The following is a 26,330-nucleotide window of genomic DNA, read 5'->3' as shown; positions in this document are numbered from 1 at the left end:
TCAGTGCTATGTATTCAGTGATAAATAACAATCAATTCTCTACCTCCGCCATCACTGAAATGCTTTGTATAGTGCATGTGACATCTGCACTGTAAGGTGTCCACCTACCACTAACTATTGGGAATGACAGGCTGTCCGGTGATGTAAGGTAATGCCACAGTGACTCACAGACATGGATGTCTTCTGTATTTTCATTGTGCAATGAATGTTAAGGTAGCCATTTTTGTTAGTTCAAGAAGAATTTGAAAAATAAGCACTTGGAGATATGCAGGTGGAACCAGCTTGGAATAAACATGTTTGCCCATCTCTAGTACCTACCTGTCTACCATTCTACTAAAATCCAGAAGCTGGACTACCTTCAGTACAACTAACGTTTGCTAAAGGTACTTATGTCTCACTTAACTTTACTCAGATAGGATCTAGTATGAGTGGAATATTGGGGAAAGGTAGTAATTCTCAAATATTTTGCCTGTCACTGTCTCATAGTAGTTAAATAGTTGGTAAATTGGTTCATCAAGTCGAGCCTATAATCTTAAGGTCTACATCTTGTGTTGAATTGGTTTCATGAGATTTTATTGGTTTCCAAAACTGGAGATCAGTTAAAGAGTAGAGATGAGCGAGTAGTACTCGATCGAGTAGGTGTTCGATCAAATACTACGGTATTCGAAATACTCGTACTCGATCGAGTACTACTAGCTGTTCGAAGTTAAGATTCGATGCAGAACCAGCGTTGATTGGCAGAATGCTATACATTGCCAATCAACGCTGGTTCTTCTCTTACCTTAAGAAGTCTTCTCCCTATGCAGAGCTCCCACGTCCTCTTCTGGCTCTGCATTCACTCTGCCAGACATCGGGCCTGGGCAGAGCCGACTGCGCATGTCCGCTTGTAGTGCGGGCATGCGCAGTCGGCTCTGCCCAGGCCCAATGCCTAGCAGAGTGAATTCAAGGCCAGAAGAGGACGCGGGGACGCTGCGCAGGGAGAAGAATCCAGCCCGACCCTCACTCATGGACTTGGTAAGTAGAATTTGATCGAATGTTGTGTACCCCTGAAATGAGCATTTCCCCCCATAGACTATAATGGGGTTCAAAACCTGTTCGAACAGTCGAACAGTGTGTGGCTTTTCGAATCGGATTTCGAACCCCCAACATTTTAGTATTCACTCATCTCTATTAAAGAGGTTTTCAGACAGGCTGAGTGGATGAGACTGGAGGAGGTCAGTGCTCCCATTCACTTCAATAGGAGTGCTGGAGACAACAGAAGAATGTCACTAAAGTGAATAATATCACCAAGAATAGATGTGTGTTGTAATTAATGTGGAATTCTGAGGATAACAAAGTTAAATCATTTTATTTACATTTTAAAGCCTTAAAAAAATTCTAACACTTTGCAAAAAAAAAAAATATTTTCAGTCAACATATTTTGACTTCCTTATTTTTTTTTATATTTTCATGTACAGGGAAGCATAGGGCATCTTTATTTGCAGGGCCAGGTGTAAATTTTAGTTACCGTATATACTTGAGTATAAGCCGACCCAAATATAAGCCGACCCCCCTAATTTTACCACAAAAAACTGGGAAAACTTATTGACTCAAGTATAAGCCTAGGGGGGAAATGCAGCAGCTACTGGAAAATTTCAAAAATTCAAATGTATGAAGTTTTTGGGTGCAGTAGACGCTGAGGAAGGGGAGGGGGTGTTTTGGTTGTCTGTCTGCCCCTTCCCTGAGCTTGAGGACTGTTTTTTTTTTCCCACACTTGGAATTCAGCCTGGCTTAATATAGCGTATCTGCAGTGCTCCTATTAACCCCTTCCCGACGGAATATGAGCAGTATAGATACCCTATATTTAGCCTGGATGTAGTCAGGCTGAATTCTAAGTGGGGGGGAAAAACTTGGGGCAGGGGCAGGTAGACAACTTTTTTTTCCCGCTATGGCATTTACCGTACAGGAAAAATATATTTATAGTTATGTAGAGCGGGCGTTTTTGGACACAGGGATAACTAACGTGTATGTGTTTCACAGTATTAACAGTATTAGTTTTATATGTGTTCTAAGGAAAGGGGGAGGATTTGAATTTTTAATACTTTTTATTTACTAATGCTTTACTAATACTTTATTTTTATTTATTTTACTTTTTTTAAACATTTTTTTTTGCATTTATTAGACCCCCTAGGGGGTCTTGAACCCCAGGGGGTCTGATCACTAATACAATGTATTGCAATGCTAATGCATTGCAATACATTGCAAAAATTGTCATTTCTTTTGCAGGCTGCATAGAGCATCCTGCAAAAGAGAGGCACTGCCGGCCGATGAGCCTTTACAGGAGCTCTGAGGGGAATCCCCAGCAAGAGCTCTGAGGGGAATCCCCAGCCGGCCAGACCTGAAGAAGAACTGCAGCCGGCCACGCAGGAGCGCTGAGGGGAATCTCCGGCAGAAGCGCTTCTGCCGGTGGCCGGCCGCAGTTCCTATCTAAAGGATCGCCCTTGAGAGAGCGGTCGCGTCCGCTCCCTCCAGCAGCATGGCGGCACCTGCCCGGACCCCTCGTACTGGGACATCATAGAGCATCTCCGGTGTAACACTTACAGCGGAGATGTTCTAGCTCATGCCTGCAATCTCTGATTGCAGGCATGATTGCAGGGAGCTCCGACATTATTGCTGTAAAAGTTACAGCGGAGGTGCCGATTGGTATGGTGACCGCTCTGAAGCAGAGCGGCCCCATTATAGTTACAGACCCGGCATCCAGAACCGGCATACAGACACCAGGGCGTGTGCCGGGCTGCAGCATCGCCACGCTCATAGCAGGAGCATAGCGATGCTGTTAATTTCAAACTGCAGAAGTACTTACGGTCATTTCTGCTAGCAGGCCCGGAACACAGATATACGCCGGATGCGGGCCTGAGCTTACGTGGCCAGGTCACCCGGCGTGTGATAGAGCGGGGGGTGGGGGGGTTGGGCGGGGTCTGTATTCCGGGCCTGTTAGCAGAAGTACCGTACATACTTCTTCCGTTTGAAATGAGCAGCATCGCTACGCTCCTGCTATGAGCGTGGCTATGCTGCAGCCCGGCACCCATCCCGGTGTCTGTATGCCGGGTCCGGATGCTGGGTCTGTAACTATGATATTGCTGAATTACCGTAATGACCCGAGTATAAGCCGAGGCGGAATTTTTCAGCACAAAAACCGTGCTGAAAAACTCGGCTTATACTCGAGTATATACGGTATACCTTTTGGGAATGTCTATTGCTTTGATCAGTTTTTGTTCAATTTTTATCAGAGGGGAAACAGCAAAAAAACGATGGTTCGGCAGTTTTATTTTTTTTTTTTCTGCTACAGCGTTCACCTTAGGGGAAAAATATTTTTAGAATTTTGTAGACCGGGCAAACTAATGTGTATGTGTTTCACAGTGTTTTTTTTAAAAAAACCATTATATGTATTGTAGGGAAAGGGGGGTTATTTGAATCTTTTATTTTTTTTTTAAATATTTTTATTGGTGTAATTTAATGGATAAATGTAAAGTTGTGCATCTGCATGCAGCATATGTCCTAGGGGAATAAAGGTCACTGGTGGAGAATGACCTGCAAGTACTTGTAGACCTTAGAGTGAATAATAGCATGCCATATCAATCAGCTGTACCTGAGGCCAGTGGGATATTGCTATATATTAAAAGGGATGTGATCCTACAGTACAGGGATGTAATATTACCACTTTATAAAATATTGGAGCTTCCCCATCTGGAATATACAATTCAGTTCTGGACACTATTTCATAGAAAGGATGTCCTAGAGTTGGAAAAAATTCAACGGAGGGCCACAAAATTGATAAGAGGCATGGAGGATCTCAGTTAGGAAGAGCGATTAAAGGAGATGATTTGTTTATTCTTAAGAAGAAGCTTTTAAGGGGAAATATGATAAACCTGTATAAATATGTAAATGACCCATACAAGAAATATGGGGAAAAGGCATTCCATGTAAAATCCCCTCAAAAGATAAAAGAACATGTCCTCAGTCTGGAGAATAAAAAGTTTCAGGTCTAGTAGAAACAAGGCTTCTTCACTGTAAGGACTGTGAATCTGTGGAATAGCCTACCCCAGGAGCTGGTTAGCTGACTGCTTCAAAACGGCTTAGATGCTTTTTTTTTTTTTACAGCAAAAATAGCATTGATACTTATGGATATGTATGAAATACAAATTTCCTTCAGTCAAGCCCTTTTCCATCCCCTTCAACTTGATGGACATATGTCTTTCTTCAACTGATCTGTGTTACTTGTATGGTCTGCGCTCCATTCATTGCTGTGGGGCTGCTGGTCACACACACCCAGCGTTGTGATACTTATCCCTTATCCACAAGATAGGGGATAGGGAATAACTGTCTTTAATGTGACAACCCATTTAAGCCCTGTAAGTTTTGAGGTGTAGGCCCCATTGCATTGCTCAAACAGTATTCACCCTTGATGGCATGGTCTCTATAACACCTCAGAAAATATCATACAGTATTGGTAAGCAGATCTGAAGTTGTCTCATGGATAGCACTTGTGTTTCCAGCATATTCCACAGATTCTTGATTTGGAAGAAGTTGAAGTGAATGTTTTCAACTCTTTGTCATGTTCCTCATACCACTCCTAAACAACTTTTGCAAAATGGTAGAGTGCATTGTTCACTCGAAAGAGACTACTGGCAATGCCATTGCCATGCAAAGGTGTACGTTTTCTGCATGTTTTTAAGCAAGTATGATGTCTCAAAGTAACATCCTCGTGAATATCAAGAGCTTGACACTGCCTCCACCAGCTCCCCCCTCCCCATAGTGCATTCTAGTACCATCTCCAGCATGAGTTATAAAACCAGAATATCTTTTATTATTTATCCATAGTGAACTTGCTCCATGGTGCAGATCTAATGGTCACATGCCCATTACAGACATTTTCAGTAATGGACAGGGTTCAGCATACACCTTCTAATAGCTCCATCCCTTGTCAAAGTTGTTCAGATCTTTAAATTTGTTAATTATTCCCATTTCAAACAAGTCAACTTCAAGACTTAACTGTTTACTTGCTGCTTTATATAACCCTTACCTCGGGCATAGGGGTGGACATACTATTGGTGAAACCTGTGCAGCATGTGCAGGTGCATAGAGACCCAGTAGGTCAAGGATTCTGTTCCCCTTAAGAGCAGCTTTCTATAGTCTATTAGATTGTGGGTAAATGCCTAATCTGTTGAACCACTTCATGAGTGACAGATTGTTAAAGAAACGTAAAGGAGATTCTGAGATATCAGAAAACAAAGGACGCATAACTGTTCTTGGACACAGGCCCTCAGTTATCTGTGTCCACCTCTGCTTTGGAAGATGCCATTGTCAAAAGATAATGAATAGAGATGAGCGAACAGTGTTCTATCGAACACATGTTCGATCGGATATCAGGGTGTTCGCCATGTTCGAATCGAATCGAACACCACGTGGTAAAGTGCGCCAAAATTCGATTCCCCTCCCACCTTCCCTGGCGCCTTTTTTGCACCAATAACAGCGCAGGGGAGGTGGGACAGGAACTACGACACTGGGGGCATTGAAAAAAATTGGAAAAAGTCATTGGCTGCCGAAATCAGGTGACCTCCATTTTAGACGAATAGTGGATTTCAAATCCGGGTCATATGAGAATGTGAACTTTGTGACTATGAGACAGGGATAGCTGTACAGGCAGGGATAGCTAGGGATAACCTTTATTTAGGGGGGAATGTTATTAAAAATAACTTTTTGGGGCTCTATCGGGTGTGTAATTGTGATTTTTGTGAGATAAACTTTTTCCCATAGGGATGCATTGGCCAGCGCTGATTGGCCGAATTCCGTACTCTGGCCAATCAGTGCTGGCCAATGCATTCTATTAGCTTGATGAAGCAGAGTGTGCACAAGGGTTCAAGCGCACCCTCGGCTCTGATGTAGCAGAGCCGAGGCTGCACAAGGGTTCAAGCGCACCCTCGGCTCTGATGTAGGAGAGCCGAGGGTGCACTTGAACCCTTGTGCACCCTCAGCTCTGCTACATCAGAGCCGAGGGTGCGCTTGAACCCTTGTGCACACTCTGCTTCATCAAGCTAATAGAATGCATTGGCCAGCACTGATTGGCCAGAGTACGGAATTCGGCCAATCAGCGCTGGCCAATGCATTCTATTAGCCCGATGAAGTAGAGCTGAATGTGTGTGCTAAGCACACACATTCAGCACTGCTTCATCACGCCAATACAATGCATTAGCCAGTGCTGATTGGCCAGAGTACGGAATTCGGCCAATCAGCGCTGGCTCTGCTGGAGGAGGCGGAGTCTAAGATCGCTCCACACCAGTCTCCATTCAGGTCCGACCTTAGACTCCGCCTCCTCCAGCAGAGCCAGCGCTGATTGGCCGAATTCCGTACTCTGGCCAATCAGCACTGGCTAATGCATTGTATTGGCTTGATGAAGCAGTGCTGAATGTGTGTGCTTAGCACACACATTCAGCTCTACTTCATCGGGCTAATAGAATGCATTGGCCAGCGCTGATTGGCCGAATTCCGTACTCTGGCCAATCAGCACTGGCTAATGCATTGTATTGGCTTGATGAAGCAGTGCTGAATGTGTGTGCTTAGCACACACATTCAGCTCTACTTCATCGGGCTAATAGAATGCATTGGCCAGCGCTGATTGGCCGAATTCCGTACTCTGGCCAATCAGCACTGGCTAATGCATTGTATTGGCTTGATGAAGCAGTGCTGAATGTGTGTGCTTAGCACACACATTCAGCTCTACTTCATCGGGCTAATAGAATGCATTGGCCAATCAGCGCTGGCCAATGCATTCTATTAGCGTGAACTGAGTTTGCACAGGGGTTCTAGTGCACCCTCGGCTCTGCTACATCAGATTGCTACATCTGATGTAGCAGTGCCGAGTGTGCATCAGATGTGTAGTTGAGCAAAACTGACTCAGCACTGCTAAGTCTGCATTCGCATAGGAATGCATTGGCCAGCCTTCGGCCAATCAGCGCTGGCTCTGCCGGAGGAGGCGGAGTCTAAGGTCGGACCTGAATGGAGACTGGTGTGGAGCTATCTTAGACTCCGCCTCCTCCAGCAGAGCCAGCGCTGATTGGTCGAGTTCCGTACTCTGGCCAATCAGCACTGGCCAATGCATTTCTATGGGGAAAAGTTAGCTTGCGAAAATCGCAAACTGACAGGGATTTCCATGAAATAAAGTGACTTTTATGCCCCCAGACATGCTTCCCCTGCTGTCCCAGTGTCATTCCAGGGTGTTGGTATCATTTCCTGGGGTGTCATAGTGGACTTGGTGACCCTCCAGACACGAATTTGGGTTTCCCCCTTAACGAGTTTATGTTCCCCATAGACTATAATGGGGTTCGAAACCCATTCGAACACTCGAACAGTGAGCGGCTGTTCGAATCGAATTTCGAACCTCGAACATTTTAGTGTTCGCTCATCTCTAATAATGAATGTTATTCACTTTGCTTAAGTAAATGTCATGACCCTTTGTGTATACCCAGTTTTGCAATGAACAGTTAAATATCCAGCAGATTAAAACAGATTTCTGAAAGTAATGTTTTTATTCTCCCTTCTGGAATTACAAAAATACCAAAATACCAAAATTGACCCGGGATGGTAACTCTGATCAAATCTCGTCTCAAATGTAGATTATGTATTATATCGTTTCTGCAACTCAAAATAAAGAGAAATTTATGAAAAAGAAAACTAGTCCTTTTCTTTTTCAGAAAATTCTCTTTAATTCTAATCATCTTTACTTCTGAGAAAATCTGATTCTTTAATGGATCGTCCAACTGTTTTCATTAGTATCACTTAGTTTTACATCCTTTAATGCTGTTGAGGGGGGGGGCATAGATATAGAGGTTTCAAAATTAGCAGTCACTCCGGGGTTTGAGCTCAGAAGGAGCCCCAAAGGTCCTTCCATCACATAAAATACAACACAATTCTTAATGCCACAAGCTACAAAGGGACCCCATTACAGATTCTGTTTTGGGGCCCAGGAGCTTCAAGTTTCACCTCTGCCGCTGTCCCAAATTTTTGGAGATCTGTGGCTTCCATCAATTTCAAAATTAGTTATTTTTTTCAAATGAAATGGAAAAATGTCTAACTTTTAACTTTTTGTATGTGTTCTATGTTTTCTTTACATTTGACAGAGCATCTCAAAGCTTTTGGAATTGGGGTCGTACCTATGCATTGGGTATGACAACACAGACATTAATGCAGCCATTGAAATGAGCCCTACGTTACACTGACTTCTCAAGCTGTTGTATTTTTAAGTACAACCAAAAACTCTATCTTGAGGGCAGGGGTGAACCTACCCCTTTCGCCGCCCGAGGCGAACTACAGAAAGCCGCCCCCCCCCACGTGAGGAGGGGGCGGAGGAGGCGTGACAGAGCGAAGGGGGCGTTGCAGAGTGAAGGGGGCAGGGCTTAGCGCCATTTGCAGGCAGAGAGCAGGCATGGAGAGGACCTGCTGTCTGCCTGAGCGTGAGGGGAGGCTGCTGGAGCAGCGCTGCTCCAGTGGCCTCCCCAATCCACCGCTCAGTGCTAAGCCAGTCCAGGACAGCTTGTCCTGGACTGGCTTAGGTAAGCAAAAATGCCGCCCTCCCTCGGGCCCTGGCATAGCGCCGCCTGAAGCGGTCGCTTCAGGTCGCCTCATGGGAGGTGCGGCGCTGCTTGAGGGTGTCCAAGAGCTGTGTGAATTTACTGTGCTTTTAATATGTTCTTATAGTCTTTGACTGTGCAAAGCACTACAGGTGTGGTCAGCACAGAATTTTGGGACCTATGATGAGAGTATGGAAGTTGTGGTCTTTTTTCACACATAAAATACCTTTGGTGTGCATTTCAAAATTACATTTTTTTCTTTTGCTGATTTCTGTAACTATGGCTGATTTGTTCCAGTTACAGGAGGAATACAGTCTAGTAATACCTGCAGAGATGATGTTATCCGTACTCTAGTTCCAGTAAATTCTTGCAGAGTTAATTACCCATTTCCATATACATTCCGAATATACAATGTATATAGTAAATGAGCAGTCAGCAGTTAAGATTACAGCATGTAGAATTTACACTGCCGAAATCTGTTAAATGATGAGACAATGATGGATATAAACAGCTCATCTATTCAGAATCTTCCTATGGTTTGATCCATAGTAAAATTTCACTTGGTTTAGATAGCTATTAAAGTCAATAAAGGAACATTCCAACCTTCAGGATTATATTTAAACTTTTAACTTAAAGGGGTTTTCCGGGCAAAAAAAATATTTTTAAAAAAGGTCTGCTATTAATGGGTTAATAAGTGTACTCAATTGTCTTTAACGGTATTTTGAGTGATTTCTGGCTTTCTCTGGGAGCTCTTGTTATCCTCTGCATTTGTTTTCATGGGTAGCTTCCTACTGTGTTAGCCTACAACTACCATGAAGCATTTCTGCTCACTCAGATCCCCCATCTCTCACAATCCCCTCCCCACCTACGTTGAAATTTCACACCAAATTCATCACCATTTTTGATAAATCTCATAATTTGCTAAAAATTTGTTAAACTTAAAGTGTATGAATGGAGAAGGTCATGGTGTTGCATTTGTGTGTGGCATGTCACTCTTGACAGATGTAGGGGCTAGTGCAATGTTGAGTAGAGGTAAAAAAAAAAAAGTCTCATTATCAGCACAACACATCATTAAAGCCTAAGTTAGGGCTATGGTCAAACAAGACTTTTCCATATGAGGAAATAGCTTGGATGAGGATAAAGCAGACATTGGTAGCATAAGGGGAGAGCACTAACTCCACCTTCATACCTGCTTTCACTCTCTTCATTTTAACATTTGACATTTGTCATGCATACTCTATGTTAATTTAACCTTGTTTAACTTTTGGACTGTAACCTATTTTTTGCATTAAACATTTCTTGCTGTTTCAACTACGAATTGGATTGGACTCCAGCTGCTTCTTGGTGTCACCAAAGTGCACCTCTTGTCTCATCAGTCAAGAGGTGTGAGACTATATTTAACAATTTTCCTACATGTGACTGCATCCTTAGTCTAAAACTGCCATTTTACACACAACATACTGCCATGCTACATCTTCTCCTGTTCTAATATTCTAATAAATCCACTGATCCAGAGTTACATGTATTCCAGATACCCCGCCACATTTCATGTATGCCCATCTCAAAAGCATATCCTATCAACACACGTGTCACATAAACAAAATAACATCATTGAGACCCATTGGTTTCACAGGTTTCATTCTGAAAATTCACTGGGCCTACTTTTGCAGGATTTTACAGTCCAAGTTACCAACCCAACAGATACAGAAATCCTCTGAGCCCACTGAAACCAGAGGGGTTCCCATTATCAATGTATCCAAAAAGATTTTTTTTCCAGCAGACCATAGGTATAAAACTTAACCTTTACTAAAAATATACATAAAACATGGAGATTATATCACCATTGGAAGAACACGAGCATAGTTGAACAGCTGACGCGTTTCAGGACCGAGATATTATGGTCCCTTACTCATAGCCATAACATCAATGAATGTCTAGACTGGATATATAGGGTCAAAAACAAAACCATATTCAGCTGGTCTTCATTAACCCCTCTAGTACAAAGTCCACACACAAACTTAGACATGATAAGTAGTAGAAAAAATCAGAAAAAGCGACACACAATATAAAGTATAAAACACATGAAAAACAAAAACCAACACAGTGCTACATGCCAATCCATCACATTAGAAGATACAGATCCTATTTCAACCAATATATGGTCCATTCACATTGAGTTTTTTGGTGAGGATTTTGGCGCTGAATCCGTGTCAGAATCCACATGTAAGAAACGCCTCCCCATAGAGTTCTAAGGGTCCATTCACATGGAGGAAAATGGCTCTTTATTTGGTGCTGAATTTTATATATATGGTGGGGAATTTGGTGTGGAAAATGGTGAGGAATTTGGTGTGGAATTTTCCGCACTGAAAAAAAGGCCTCCCATTGACTTCATTGGGTGCCCTTAGCGGAAAATTCCGCTAGTGGGAAAAAAAAGCTAGCAGAACCCATTGAAATCAATGGGAGGCATTTTTTTCAGTGCAGAAAATTCCACACCAAATTCCCCACCATATATATAAAATTCAGCACCAAATAAAGCTCCATTTTCCACCATATATATATAAAAACATAAATATAATAAAAAGCATATTTTATAGAGGCTTAATTATGATGAATATAATGGTACTATGTACATGTGTATATCTCTATATTTGTTTCAATCTGCATTGAAGAAATCCCTTTTATTCTTTTTTACAATTATATGGTAATTCTATTGACTAATAGTAAGTATGTTATATTAATAGCAAACATTACACTGCAGCGCTAGTACAGATTTACAGCCCAAGTAAGGATGTCCCATATTATCTTCAAAATAAATTCTTCATATAAATCACAGAAAATGAGAAAAAGTTGGGAGAATTTGAGCAGTCTCATAAAAAGGTAATTAGCCATTACAAAAAAATCCTTTTATCACAATTTTGCAGTGTAGGGTTATTCTACTTAGCAAGATATAATATATTTGGGTTATGCTATTTACCAAGATATATTCTGAGAACTCCTTTGACCCTTAGTTGTTTCCAAACATTAGCAAGGTCTGAACAATGCAGAACTATATTTGTATTCATATTTCTGTTGCTTTTTCTGTAGCTAAAGCTACATGTAAGCATCGAAAAGTAAATCCCTTTGTCATTCAGAGGAGTCTCTAATCCCACCAGATGTTGATCATAAGAGAGTCCTAATGAGAACTAGTCATGGCAGATGGTTTGCACACTCAGGCATTTTTATGCAGTTCATATGTGCATGGAACACTAGAAGGTTATTGTTTTTTTTTTTTTTTGTCTAGTGTTATTGTATTCATACTATAACAAATGTAGATGAAGAAAGCTTAGCTTCTCCTAAGCTTCACAAATCCCTTTTCTATCTGAAATGCGGCAACACATCATACAAGGAGCTTAATCAAAAGTTCCTAGCTAGCTAGACTTGGAAAGGTACTTGATATCACACAAGTGGGAATCTCACTTATACCTTCTTTTACAGGGATCTATAATATGTGTATTTATCACAAAGGAGTAGGAATAACGGGTAAAGAGCCCCCAGGTGTGAATTTCCTTCCGTTTCTATATACTGTTATTGCCTTATTTTTTAATGGACACTTTGGATGTCTCTTCTTGAAAATTTTTAAAGGCATCATTAACATGTGTATTTGTCCCAATGGGCTACGCATATTGGGTTAATGGGTCTCCAGGTGTGAATTTCCTGCACAGTTTTTCTCATAGTTACATTGGACACTTGTGGTTAAAGAATAGCAAACTTGGGATCAATCCAAGTATTATAGTATATTAAAATTTCTAAATTAGTTATCTGTTGTAGTAGCAGGACTTTCCTCTATTGAGATTCCAAATACATTCCTAAATAGATATGAACCATTGATAGAGGAGTCTGTAGTTCTACTGCCCTCATTTAGACATTGGGGGAATTTACTATACATTCATTTTTTTATATGCCAGTCTTGATCCTGTGCACTCTTGAGTAAGATGTTCCTAATTTATTAAGAGGCACCTCTTAACCATAGACCATAATGATTTGGAGCAGATTCTATTGATTTTTATGGAAGCATTTTATGGGCATGCTCTATGACCCCTCTATGATATGAAATTACCTATTGTAACTGGTGGATTCTGTGTCTTATCTCCCATCTACATGTACATTATAGCTTTGTTCATCAGTATGTGAGTGTATGCAGAAAACAGGAAATCTAAACCACTCATGTGCTGCTGTCATCATTGATTACAGCATCTAAGGAGTTAAATGTCTAGGCTGTAGAGGCAACAAACACAAAGCAGTCATTACATTAAGTGTTCATCTAATCACTCCAGAAAGAAAAGCCACGTGACAATGAGAGAACAAGTATGGTTTATGATTGATAAGGAAGAGGTGTGATATAGTGAATAAAAGTTCATGAAGCCCCTTCCTTTGTCGTCATGTAAAGTAACAGGAACTGAAGAATAAGAAATCCTTCTCCTTTCTTTGCTCACTGTCACCTGTACATGTTCCCCTGCACACTGTGTATATGGCAGGTGTGACTTCCGTCACATTGGTCTTGCACTCCCATCTCAACGTTATTTTAACTAGAATAGAGCATGTTTCTGGATTCTACTTACCCTATGTTCATATTGTTGGCCTAAGGCCGGATGCAGACGACCATGCTGCAACCGGCCTGTCTTCAATGAAAAGCATGGGCTGCACACGTGGGACACGGGCTGCCTGTGCACGGGCTGTGCTTCCGCGTCTCCTTTCATTAAAGGGGCTCTATCGCTGGATTTTTGCTATTTTACATAAACATATGCCTGAATATCCTTTAAAAAGGCTCATATCTCTTTAAAAAGGCTATTCAGGTCCTGCTAATCGTTTGTTAAAAGACCCCCTGTTTTAATGAGTTACCTTTTAAACGTATATGTAAATGAGCCCTCCGTGCACTGTGGGCATTCCCGTGCACCCCTCACGTCATACTCTGTTCACGCCCTTCTCTGTGGTTCTTGTATGTAAGTCCCTCCTCCTGCTTTCGATTCACAGCCTCACAACTGTCTCTTCCCTGCTAGTGGTACAGGACTTGTGATGATGTCACTACTGCTCTGTGATTGGCTTGTCCCTGTGATGACGTCACTATAAGGTCCCTCTAAGCAATGATTATGCAGAGCAGGGGCTGCAGATCCCTTTTTCTATCATAGCATAGATCTACTGTGCACATGGAGATGTATGATAGACACAGGGAACTGCAGTCCCTGCAGGGGGAGGGGTCTTTTAACAAACGATTAGCAGGACTTGAATAGCCTCTTTAAAGGCTATTCAGGCATATGTTTATCTAAAATAGAAAAATCCAGTGATAGAGCCCCTTTAAAAGGATAGGACAGGACCTGTCCTATCTGATGCAGCCCATACTGTTGGCCCGCACACAGGACCGTGAAAATAGAAAACAATGTGTCGGTGTGCAACCGACACCATGGTCATCTGCAAAGGGGCCTAAGACTTTATAGGCCTGAGAGAAGTATAGGATAATCTACACAAACTAGTAACATGTTATGGGGGTTTTTAACTGTAAGATTAGTTTCATTTATTAATTATACAATGATTAAGTGGATAAATTCTATTATATACATTATATAAGAAAAGTGCTTGTATCTGTACAGTAGACATCTATGAGGAAGTCAAGAGGAAAGGTCCTCAAACCAGAGAGACATCTGCACCATAGTGTGACAGTGGGTATTACTATGCAGCCTTCTCCTGACAGGAATGACTCATTTAATGTTGAAGATGACCTCATATCTCTATCTCTCCCCATCTCCTCCCTCCCTCTCTCCATAGACTGCATTGTAACCTGAAACTACTGGCATAAGGAGTAAAGACAATAAGAGTTTACTTACACTTGGCTAACTTAGGAAGATTGATATTACTGTACTTCATGAAGAGCTCAATGAATCCATAAATAGTAAGAGGTAAAAACGCTTTATGACATAGGGTTACTATATTAGGAGTAAATCATTAGTAATAAAATTCCATTGACCTTCTCATTGATTTCCTGCATTTCTAACCAAATCTTATTTTTTTTTTTCTACATGATATGTTATAGTACAGAGTTTTCTATACCAAGAACAATACCTTTCATATAGGTTAGAGAAGTAATACTGAAGGAGAATTTAGATGGTTGCGGTTATATAGTCAATGTAACAAGGTTGTTCACCAAGCCTATTGAGTACATTAGAAACCACATTTACTTCACTGAGATTACAGAGATAAATGTTTCACAAGCTGTGGTTAAGTCAACATGAGTTGATTCTGTCCATTAGCACTAAAGACAGAATATGTGAAGTGATCTACTTACTACAAGAATGCCAGCAAATCCAGGATGTACGGTATATACGCACATGGTCAATATGACAGATGCATCATATATGAATTTTTCAACATTGCGGAGACCATTTATCTATAATTCATCTATACCTAATATTTGGACAAAATATAACTTTTTATGGTTGTAAAGACAAACAATGCTTTCACTTACCTCTGAAAATCGCTGTATGTCTTGCGTTAATGTTCCGACTCTTTGCCACTTGAAGTATTTGAGGAATTTTACTATGGCTGGATTGACTGCATTATCTGAAGGAACAGTCCGGAAAAAGTAAGGATATTTTTTTTTGTCAGCTAAAACTGGAGTTGTTGCAGCAAAAGACAGCTGAAAGGAAAGAGAAAAATAATGTTAGTAATTGTTAATTAATAACTAAAATAAAAAAAATAAAAAAATAAAAAATTAATATATATATTTTTCATACAAATTGTTGTCTTATTTTGTCTGGGCCTACTTTTGGTGTTTTTGCTGCTTACAATTGATGACAACAGTGCACACCACACAGAAACACCATAGTTAAATACTGTACAATCCCCATCAATGCTAATGGATGTGGGGCCTGTTCCATTAATCAAAGAGGCTCCACCTAGCAGCAACATAGTGCCACAAATCTGTGTCATGGGGCATGTGACCACAGAGTTCAATAGGCGGAGGGGCATGAAGTTCATATGGAAATGGAGGACACCTGCTGTCAACATGTCCTCTCTGACCAGTTTCATACAACGGTAAGTCCCAAGTCCCAATGATAATATTAATTGATAGCAGAAGTAGTTCTCTGAATGTGCATAACTGAAAATAATACAGTATATAATTATATAATATATAATAAACAGTATATAGCCTTTGTAGAGCCATCTACTCAGTGACTATACAGAAACTCTCGTTTACAGAATATAATACAACTTATAAAAATAATAAAAAGAACACTCATAAACATGTGAAAGAGAATGGAAATGTAACAGATTTCCTCTTGCTCAAATAAATCTGACATGTCTAGGATAGCAGGGCAAAAAAGAAAATACATACAGAGCTGTACCAGGTTTTCTAATCGACAAATATATCAGACATAATCGGGTTTGTAGGGAACCAATATAGAATGCCCCCACGCAAAATACTGAGCACAAAAAGAAGGGGACAATTTTTACAGATGAAACAGAACTTTTCCATTATTGCTGACTCTATTGCATCAAGCCTCAGAGTCCTCCAGGAGGTATGTGGAGAAATATAGGATGTGAAGAGAGCTTATAGGAACGCAAGATATGTCTCAAAATCCACTCTTTTGGTACCCAAAGCTAGAAAGTGGATGACCATTTACAGACAACAAGAGTGATTGGCACATTTGACTCCAGGTAATGCCAGGTATAGAATGTCTTGTCATGCCACTGGTGTATTCTGATGGCAGACACGGACATTGAGATAGGCTCTCTTGTCTCCTACAAGTCACTGACTAATGGGGAAAAAAATACCCATGATAGGTTGGTCCAAAGTTACCTGGAGCCCACTTTGTGCCCATGTGTGTGCCTACACAGCCGTGGGTACTTTTAGATACTGTGCATATGCCTATGATTTCATCTCTCCAAGCAAAGAGCTCAGAAGTATCACATAAACTCTTTATTTCTGCAATTTTGGGGAATGTCTATTGCTTTGTCTATTGCTTTAATCACATTTTATCCAAATTTATATAAGCGGCAAAACAACACCAACAAAAAAAACGGTGGTTGGCTGTTTTGATTTGTTTACTTCTAAGGCATTCACTGGATGGGAAATATATTTTTTTAAAGGTTTGAAGAAAGAGTGTTTTCAGAAAAAAGGATACCTAATATGTATGTGTTAATTTTATTTATGTACTTTTATATGTGTTAAAGGGAAAAAGCAGCCTGTGATCAAATACATACAATGACAAACCTAGGAGCCTTCCATAGGCTCCCGGGTTCCATAGTAACAGTTTGCTGGCCCCAGATCTAACTCCAGGCAAATGGCACCTTGTTCAGTTTTGAGCAAGGCGTCAGGGGCATTGGCGCAGGGTCTGTGCTGTAAACTACACTGATTAGCCATAATATTTAAATACCCAACATCTGCCATAATAGTAAAGGCGTATATTGGGTTTTGGCATGTAACCTAAAATATCAGAAACTGTGACAGACTGGAAATGATTACTGAAAGAAGACCAAATCCAAACAGCACAAAGTACCAGAAAGGATCCAACGGAACCAGCGCTAGCCACACCAAACAATGTAGTAAATGGATAGACTTTATTGAATCTTCACAAATCCACTTTACAACACGCATCCATGCATCCATTTTTGGTACACTTGATAAGGGAGTGTAACCTTGGTAACACGTAGTGTAAAGTGAATTTGTGAAGATTCAATAAAGTCTATTTGTTTACTACATTGTTTGGTGTGGCTGACGCTGGTGCCATTGAATCTTTTCTGGTACTTCGTGCTGTTTGGACTTGGGTCTCTTACAGTATTCTATTGATGTCCCTGTGATGGAGGAATCTAGCTGCTGTCATCATCATCTTACCAGTTATTGGTGATAAGTCTACTGTGTCCATTATTTACAACAATAAAACACAAGACGTTGCTCAGTTCCTGTTTTTTGTTATTCAGACTGGAAATGATGTCAGTGTGAACAGTTTCTTAAAGCGGTATTTGAATCTTAGACATCAATGAAATATCCCATGAATATTCCATAAATTTCAGGTAATTGTGGTAGATGCATATCCTACTTTTCCGACATAGCTCCAAATCTGTGTTCAGAAGTGGTGTGAGCCACATTTATCAGTCATTTATACTGAGGATACATCATATATGTCAAGATGGCAATACCCCTTTAAGTTTATAAAGTCTACCCTAGGTCGACAAATTATGAAGTATTTCAACAATGAAAACACTATAATATTATCTATGTGGGGCTAATATTATGTTTAAACATTTCTAGACTTTATTTTTATCATTACTGTATATACTCGAGTATAGGCCGAATTTTTCAGCTGAAAAAAGCCCCCTCAGCTTATACTTGAGTCAAGCAAAAAAAGGTTTTGGTTTTCTTTAGGAGGGGGGGGGGGGGGTCTATGACCAGCCACTATATCAATGTATAGAATATCCCATAAAATAGTGGGGGGGAAAAAAGAAGCTTTAAAAAAAAAAAAAGAAAAGAAAAGTTCTAAATCACTCCTTTCCCTAGTATACATACAAAAGTAGAAAATAACTGTGATACAGGTATCCCTGTGTCTGAAAGTGCCCGGTCTACTGAATATAGGGTATCTTCAGTGCTCCTGTTCCGTCGGGAAGGGGTTAATAGGAGCACTGCAGATACCCTATATTCAGCCAGACTGAATTCCAAGTGGGGAAAAAAAAAACAGTCCTCAAGCTCAGGGAAGGGGCAGACAGACAACCAAAACACCCCCTCCCCTTCCCCAGCACCCAGCAACTACTGCACCCAAAAACTCCGACCATTTTAAGTTTTGAAATTTTCCAGTAGCTGCTGCATTTCCCCCCTCGGCTTATACTCGAGTTAATAAGATTTCCCAGTTTTTGTGGTAAAATTAGGGGCCTCAGCTTATATTCGGGTCAGCGTTTACTCGAGTATATACTGTATATTTTAATTACATATGAGGCTCCAATCAAGAGAGATACATTGAAAAGAACTGTATCCGCAGTTATACAAAGTATATTCCTAAAAAAGCAATATCTTTCATGACAGTCACTTATGCATCAAGATAACAACAGATAATTCCATTTGTATGTATTCTATCTAATACCCTCTGAATCACCCCACATAAATTATCATTACTATAGTATAATTTCCAAATGTATTATCTCATTTCATTAACCTGTTGCTGCATGTTCCCCCTCTAATAACACTTTACCCTACAGTGATCAATATAATAGACAGGATCATCACCATGCTAGTCAAGAAAGCATATTCCTACTCCATACAAACTGTTATACAAACACTTATAGAAATAGTAAGGCAATGGTAAATGATTAGAGGATTTTAAATGAAAAGTTTTTGTAAAATTACTGAAATGTGTTATTCTTTATAAAAGGCCTACCATTTTTTACCTATGTCTATAATATGTTTTCTTTTTTTGACAAAAACTAAAGTGTAAAAACTGTAAAAGTAAAAATCTGAATATGTAGAAACAGAACAGTTTTATTCGGATTGGGAGGAAATGTTGAACCATCATTGCTAATAGAAAAATCAATGTTCTGTTTGGTCAGTGACATAGCCATAGTAATTTCACGATGTATTGCTACCTGGGTTACTTTTTGTGTTGCGTTTTGAACTGTGTCATTCTTATGAGACCAGTAAAATCCAAGAAGGAAATTAGCATATTTCCCATTAAATACTCTTAAGTTGCTTTGTAGTCTTTAAATAGCTAGCTGTTTTCCAAAACACTTTGGAATGAGAAAATCAATTGCACACTTGCCAATATACACAAAAGAATGACACTGTTTGCTTGCTGAAATAAGAGTTATATTACTTTAGGTTTGTAATGCAAATCACATCTCGGGGAGGTTGACAAAGGTTAAATGTGATTTTAAAATTCAAGCATCGTTGTAATGTTAGAAGGAATTGTTGAATCCTCAATAGCCATTGTAGCCACAGCCTAGATATATTCTAGTGTGAGTTACAATTTAAGTATTTGGCTCATGCATTAACCTATAAAAATACCCAAATCATAAGTATTTGTGATGTCATCTTTGTTTGAGTTTTAGTGTAAATTAATCATGTAAAGTGCTAAATAATTTCATAAACTTAAATAAACATTAATTTGTATAGCTATTTAAAACAATTCAGTTTGATCTTCAACATATAAATACTAATAAACATTATTCAAATTCTGACCAATCAAACTGTAGTAAGAATTTTCACCCAATAGGTCATGCATATTTTTAATATTCATGGACTTCTGCGTATATCTTTTTGCACATGGCGCTCCAGGGTAGAAGTCCTGTCGATAAACAATAATGGGCCCCAAAGGTCCAGCTGAAGGACCTCTTTGAAGCCAATTACTTGCCACTGAGGTTTATTTCTTATGTGTTGATATAGGAATAACTTGTTAGCCTTTATTGATGATATGTCCTAGGTGTACCATGAGAAATGACAGCAAAGTTTATGATGCAATAAAAAGTAGTAACCCCTGTATGACACCATTTATATACTGTACTCATCAAAGTATGCTGTATTGTTGAGAAAACACAATGGGAATAGCAAAGAACTATGTGGCATAGGGTTTCGCTTTATAGGGCAACCAATAAAAAATAATTTTTAGTAATTCATTCTCTACGTTCTTACAAGCAAAAACAGGAAACCCAGCTAGTGAATTATCTAATCTTCTATACATGTTAATAGTGAATTACAGAAAGTGATGAGCAAGCAAATCAGCATTGGACAATTGTTCATTCCTCAGTCATTGCTCTGGGTAATCGGGACATTGATGTCTTTCTGTGGTCAAAAATCAGATCACTAGTGGCCATCACATCTCCCCACAAAAGAACAGATGTGCTACTGACATAATGGAAAGTCCATGAGAAAACGAAGGTAAAACTGATTGCATTAGAAGTCGCTTACTTTTTGGGGCCACACGGTGGCTCAGTGGTTAGCACTGCAGCCTTGCAGCGCTGGAGTCCTGGTGTTCAAATCCCGCCAAGGGCAAAAAACCATCTGCAAGGAGTTTGTATGTTCTCCCCGTGTTTGCATGGATCTCCATCCCATATTCCAAAGACATACTGATAGGGAAAAATGTACAATGTGAGCTCTATGTGGGGCTCACAATCTACATTTAAAAGAAAAAAAAAAAAAAAGAAGTCGCTTACTTTTTTCTTTTGCATATGGATATTATCAATTAATGTTTGAAATTGTAAAAAAAAAAAATCTGCCCATGTAATAGCACCCTTAGACAGGAGAAACATATGATAGTATGTCTACCTTTGTATTTTCTCAGCTTGTTCTGGACTACTGAACATGAGCTTCACACCCTGACTTTGGCTCATTCCCTTTGTTTGTTTGCTGCCTGCCACTAAACTTCGGCCTGTTCCCTACTATCACTCTGTCACGACTGTCTGGTGCCTCATAACAGAGTCCATATGGTCCCTAGTCAGCAGCCACCTATTTCAGTACCCCTTTGGTAGGTGACACAGTCTGCTCACACATGCGCTCCCCATTACAGTTTACTTGGGCCATGAACCTGCTGACAATCTGAAACCTACTGTGTAGGTTCTATGTAAAGACATAAGAGATCTGAGAGGAAGCCAAGAACACATAATGCAACCCATGAATGTGATCACGTTGCCTGGATAATATGGCTAGATTCCTGCCAGAAACTCCTCATGTTGTAGAACCTTAACCTGTTCATCAACTAGCACCCTGTTCACACTACAGAAGTTCCAGAATTCTCGTTATGATGGAAGTTCTAAATTATACCATGGATTCCTGAATCAGCTTACCATCTACTTTGATCTCCATGCACACCTGTCTCCATCTGATAGAGCTACGGTAGCTTCTATAATTTCTCTGCTTTGTAATAAGTTAACCCTTTATGGGAACAAGAGGATCCGATTTTTCATTACTTTTCATGATGATTTTGGCCGCTTCACTTCTATTTCCTCTGTTGTGCTAAGGCTGGGTTCACACTGGCGTAGGTGTCCGACAGCTAGTGTCTGTAGCTAATATCCGCACAAGAATTTAGCATCGGACACTAGCTGTGTCCGTTTACAATTTCCATTATTTTAAATGGTATATTATGTTGTGTCCTTTAGTGTTCGTGTGTGTCCTTAAGTATTCATTTAAAACCATGTTCGATTTTTCAAGCGCACAGCAAAATCCTACATGTAGGATTTTGCTGTCCGCTTGAAAAATCGGACATGATTGTAAATGGACACTTAAGGACACACACAGACACTAAAGGACACAACATAATATCAACATTGCAGGCTGAACTGGGTGGACTTTGCTACTGTTATTATGCTCTCTATGTCTATATAAATGCACAACCTAGCAGAAGTAAAATAAAAGACTTTGCCAGGCCCTGGGACATGTAAGAGAAGTTGGCCAAACTTTCTAATTTCCTACACTCCCCTGACATTGTGTGTTGTAATATAACGTACTATGAAAGATCAGACATGCTGAATTTCAATGTCTGATCTTTTTAGTTCTTAGGGGAGGTGTTTGGCAGTGAATAACTCCCCTCCCATTTGGAGAAGATGAAGAGAAATACCTGTCAGAATGGGATTGTAATTATTTTAATCTTTCATTATATATAGTCACATTCATAGTGAATCAAGAGAAGCTTTGTGCCACATTAAACTCAACGATTATCAAGAGCCAAATTCAACCCAGACACCCCTTTGTCAGGTGACAAATATGCATCTAGAATATTCTGGACATACACAACAGATTGTTGGACGTATACAACAGATATGTACTGAATTGAAATGATTTATTACATCATTGATCTTTGTAAAGTAGACTGGATGCATCCCAAAATATACAGGTTTTGACAGCAGGATATTAAACTTAATACATCAAGTTAATAAGAACATGCCACTGAAGGCTCTAATAAGTCTTCAAGCCAAAATCTCACTTGACAGATTGAACTGGGGCTTACTTTTTCTTTTATTTAATGTGATGAACTGTGTTGAGTAGAAATCCCTTAGAAGTTGAAAGCTTTATTGCCCAAAAGCAAAAGTTAGCATAATGACTGATAAATAAAAGATAGATCTCGGCTATCCATTTTATGCATGTTAATTTATCTATTAACCTACAGAGTATAATGATACAAGCACCTGCCTATGTATATAATGAAGAGCTATTTATCATGTGCTTGTCTGTTTTAAGACAGAACAGCAGTAGTAATCTGTATAATATGCATATCCCAAAGATATTACCAGATGCTGGTAGGTATCAGCATACACAAATATAGTGCCTGGACTGATAAATTCATAGGGTGTCCTAGGGGGAGTCATTGCTGTGACACCATTGTTACACACTAATTATTATGGAGTGCTGCATTAATAAAACAAGGCCCCCAGTGATTACTTAATATTACCACATAATGGAATATGTAACAATTGTCACAACTCGATGGTTAATTTAGCACACAGGATCACCATCTCTTCATCTAGATGGTTAGCACATCAAAACATCCAATAAATTAATAAATTCTCACTCCAACATGGTGAATTCCATTCAAAAACTGATCTCAGCCAACTTGAGTCTTCTGTTCACACAGCAAAACAGCATGGACATCGTCAGTGGCTATTGACTACATATTCAATGTACCTCTTTATGAGACCCTTGACTTACTACCCAGTATCTCCACAAACACAGATGTTCTCCCAACTGTCATGTGGTTCTGTAGTCCGCAGGCCTTGGCACAGCCCGTTTTCCCCAGACTGGGATCACTATGGGAAGGGTTGACACTTTACTTGTAGAGCCTTCCACCTGGCTGCTAATTAACCTCATTAACAACCCACTTGTCTGTAAATGAAATGAAACACCCAACTTTCCAGAGACTTCTCTTTTCCACCCTGCTTTGCCACCCTGAATCCATTTGAACAGATCAAAACACTAAAGTAATAGTACATTAAAATATAACTTTTGTTTAGTTCTCTGTAGAATAACCTCTACGATGGGACCCGCCTCAACCATTGATATTTATTAGACGTTCACAAGACAGTGTAGGCTGAATGTGAAATGGTATACACCTGATAGTCCCAATTGATAGTCTCACTACCCCACTAATGCATTGCTACTTGCTAATGTTAAGGCAATCACCATAGCGAATTATTCCAGGAGGTGGTGAATAGAACACAGGAAGATGAGCAATGCAGCACTCATCCCTTCATCCACCCTAATAATGCCTGGAGGTTGTGTATATAACAACAAGTGGGTGAGCAGAATGGCACTCACTTCCTTAAACCACCATAATAACACCTGATGCGTTTTTGCTAGTATTTGATACTAACTCGCTCCTCAGAGTTGAATAATCTAACAATGTTGTCACAAGATCGTAGCACCGGCGCTTAGTATATAAAGCCTAGGCAACATGACACTTCATGGGTGGGAGCGCCCAATCATCGAGCGCTCCTGCCTCCTTTAATGTCATAGATGGCCCGCTCACTGGAAACATCGGACCGCACAATAGTAGCGCATATCACATCCTTGGTAACCTGATGATCACACATCGCAGTGATCGTTAGTAGGGTAAGCATGACAGTTTTCAAAAAAAGTCACCATCAGTAACAGTAGAGAAATGGATCCTCGTAATTGTTGCATGTACCTTCCATACAGCCTAATACTGCCATGCAAATGCAACAAACCTTTACAGCAGAACACATTGCTCAATCAAGGTAAAAAATACACAATGCATTACAAATGACCACCCTTTGAATTTAAAACAGCATCAATTCTTCTAGGTGAACTTAGAGAAAATGTTTTGAAGGAAGCTGGCATTGAGGTTTTTCCAAGCATCCTGGAGAACCAGCCACAAATATTCTGTTGGATGGAGACAAGTCCTTCTGCCTCTTCATGTAATCCCAGATAGACTTTTTGATATTGAGATAAGGGCTATGTGGGGGCCAACATCACAGCTAGGACTCCTTTTTAGTCTTTAGTCAAGATCGTTCTTAATGACGTTAATTGTATATTTGGGGTAGTTGTCCTGCTGCAGAATAAAGTTGGACTCAGACACCTCTAGAACCGGTTTAAAATCAAAACTAAAAAAGGTTTTGGGTTCACCTAAATATGAAACTTTTGGAGTCCATCATTCACATTACACACCTTAGAGCACAGAGGATAATATGCAGCAGTTCAGGGGAGGTGACAAAAAAATGACAAAAACTTATACTCACTTTGTCTCATCTTTCCTGGACACCACAAGAATGCCCAGGTAAGGTGAGGAAAAGTGAGTATAACTGTTTATTATTTTCCCTCACCTCCTCTGGGCCTCCATTTATTATACTCTGGTGTCTTAGGGGGCCCCAGGGTATAATAATAGCACTTATGGTTCTATGCAAACAAGTTCGGCCCAAAACAAACCAGAGGGCCGAACCTCACTAATATTCTTTTAAACTAATCTAGTGAGATTTGCCCATTTCTAGACACGCCCTGATGGTATTGCATGATGGATAAGTATCTGCCTGTATTTCACGGCATTCAGTACACCATTAATCCTGATGAAATCCCCATTTTCATTTGCTGAAATGCAGCTCCAAATGTGCAATGAGCTTCCACTATGATTGCTGTTTACTGCAACCAACCTCCATCCATTTGCTTAAAACAATACCCCCTGCTGTAGTAAAATATCTAAAACTTTGCCTCATCAATCCAAAACATTTGATGCCATTTTTTTGTACCTTGGTATATTTTCATAGGTATTTTACTTTTCCTTGTTTCCATGTCAAAGCTATTAGGTTTTTGTCTACAATTCCTACATGAAGACTGCTTTTGGACAAACTTCTCCGAACAGAAGATGGATGTACCTGGGTCCCAAAGGTTTCTGACAGTTGTGGTATTCCCAGGCATCATCCTATTTTGAAGGGAAATAAGCTTCTTTCATTTGCTCTACTACTTTTCTTTGGCCAACCACTGCATCTACAGTCTTCAATGTTGCCCACTTCTTGATGATTTTTCAAATTTGGCTGTAACAGTAGGCAGTTTGTGCTAGCAGGGAGGGATTTGATTGACATATATACAGGGCGTCCTGGAAGAGATGATGTCTTCCACAAAGCCCTGATCCCACCATCATCAAATCTGTATACATGCGTAACTGTAAATTTGTATGTGCATCACAGGATTAACCTGCAGAGACAGAAAGTTTTGAGAAGATCTGTGGTTAGTCCTCCAAGATTATTGGAAAACCTCCTTGTCAAGTTCCTTCAAAAACTGTGTGCAAGTGTATGTAGAAGAATTGTTGCTGTTTGAAGGCAAAGTATTGATTTGATTTAGATTTCTCGTTTATGCATTCAATTAATTTTGTTAACGGAATAAAACAAATTATTAACACATCATTGAAAGCACTCCTGCCTAAAACTTTTATACAGTACTGAATATATATGTAGTGCACTGCATAAATGTGTGAGTGCAAGCGCTTTGAAAACTAAGATTTTAATCAATATTTCACTGAACACAAGAACAATTTCCAAATTTTGACAACACTGAGTTTTATAGAACATTTGTTTAACCCACAACATGAAAATAAGGAATTCTTAGGCATTTTTAGACACAGGAATGTGTATGTGTGTATAGGTGTTTTAGGGAAAGACAATGGATCGTTGGGCCCAAATCGCATTGGGTGACCAGCAATTCTCCCCAAAAAGGCTAGGTTCACACATTTCAGTTTGCTATTCCGATAGAATGACTGATGCAGATGG

At 39.9% G+C, this 26,330-nt stretch overlaps 1 protein-coding gene across 2 annotated transcripts in view; it reads right to left on the bottom strand.

Moving 5' to 3' along the window:
- Positions 1 to 26,330, bottom strand: part of GABBR2 (gamma-aminobutyric acid type B receptor subunit 2) — a 639,056-nt gene that overhangs the window by 344,339 nt on the left and 268,387 nt on the right. For both annotated transcript variants that reach the window (XM_075270993.1, XM_075270994.1), the window contains exon 3: positions 15,103 to 15,273. In XM_075270993.1, coding sequence (XP_075127094.1) covers positions 15,103 to 15,273 — 171 coding nt within the window. The remainder of the gene's footprint in view (positions 1 to 15,102; positions 15,274 to 26,330) is intronic.

This window comes from Leptodactylus fuscus, chromosome 4 (assembly GCF_031893055.1).
Source record: "Leptodactylus fuscus isolate aLepFus1 chromosome 4, aLepFus1.hap2, whole genome shotgun sequence".
NCBI classification, from domain to species: Eukaryota; Metazoa; Chordata; class Amphibia; order Anura; family Leptodactylidae; genus Leptodactylus; species Leptodactylus fuscus.
This window is presented reverse-complemented; position numbering and strand designations above follow the sequence as displayed.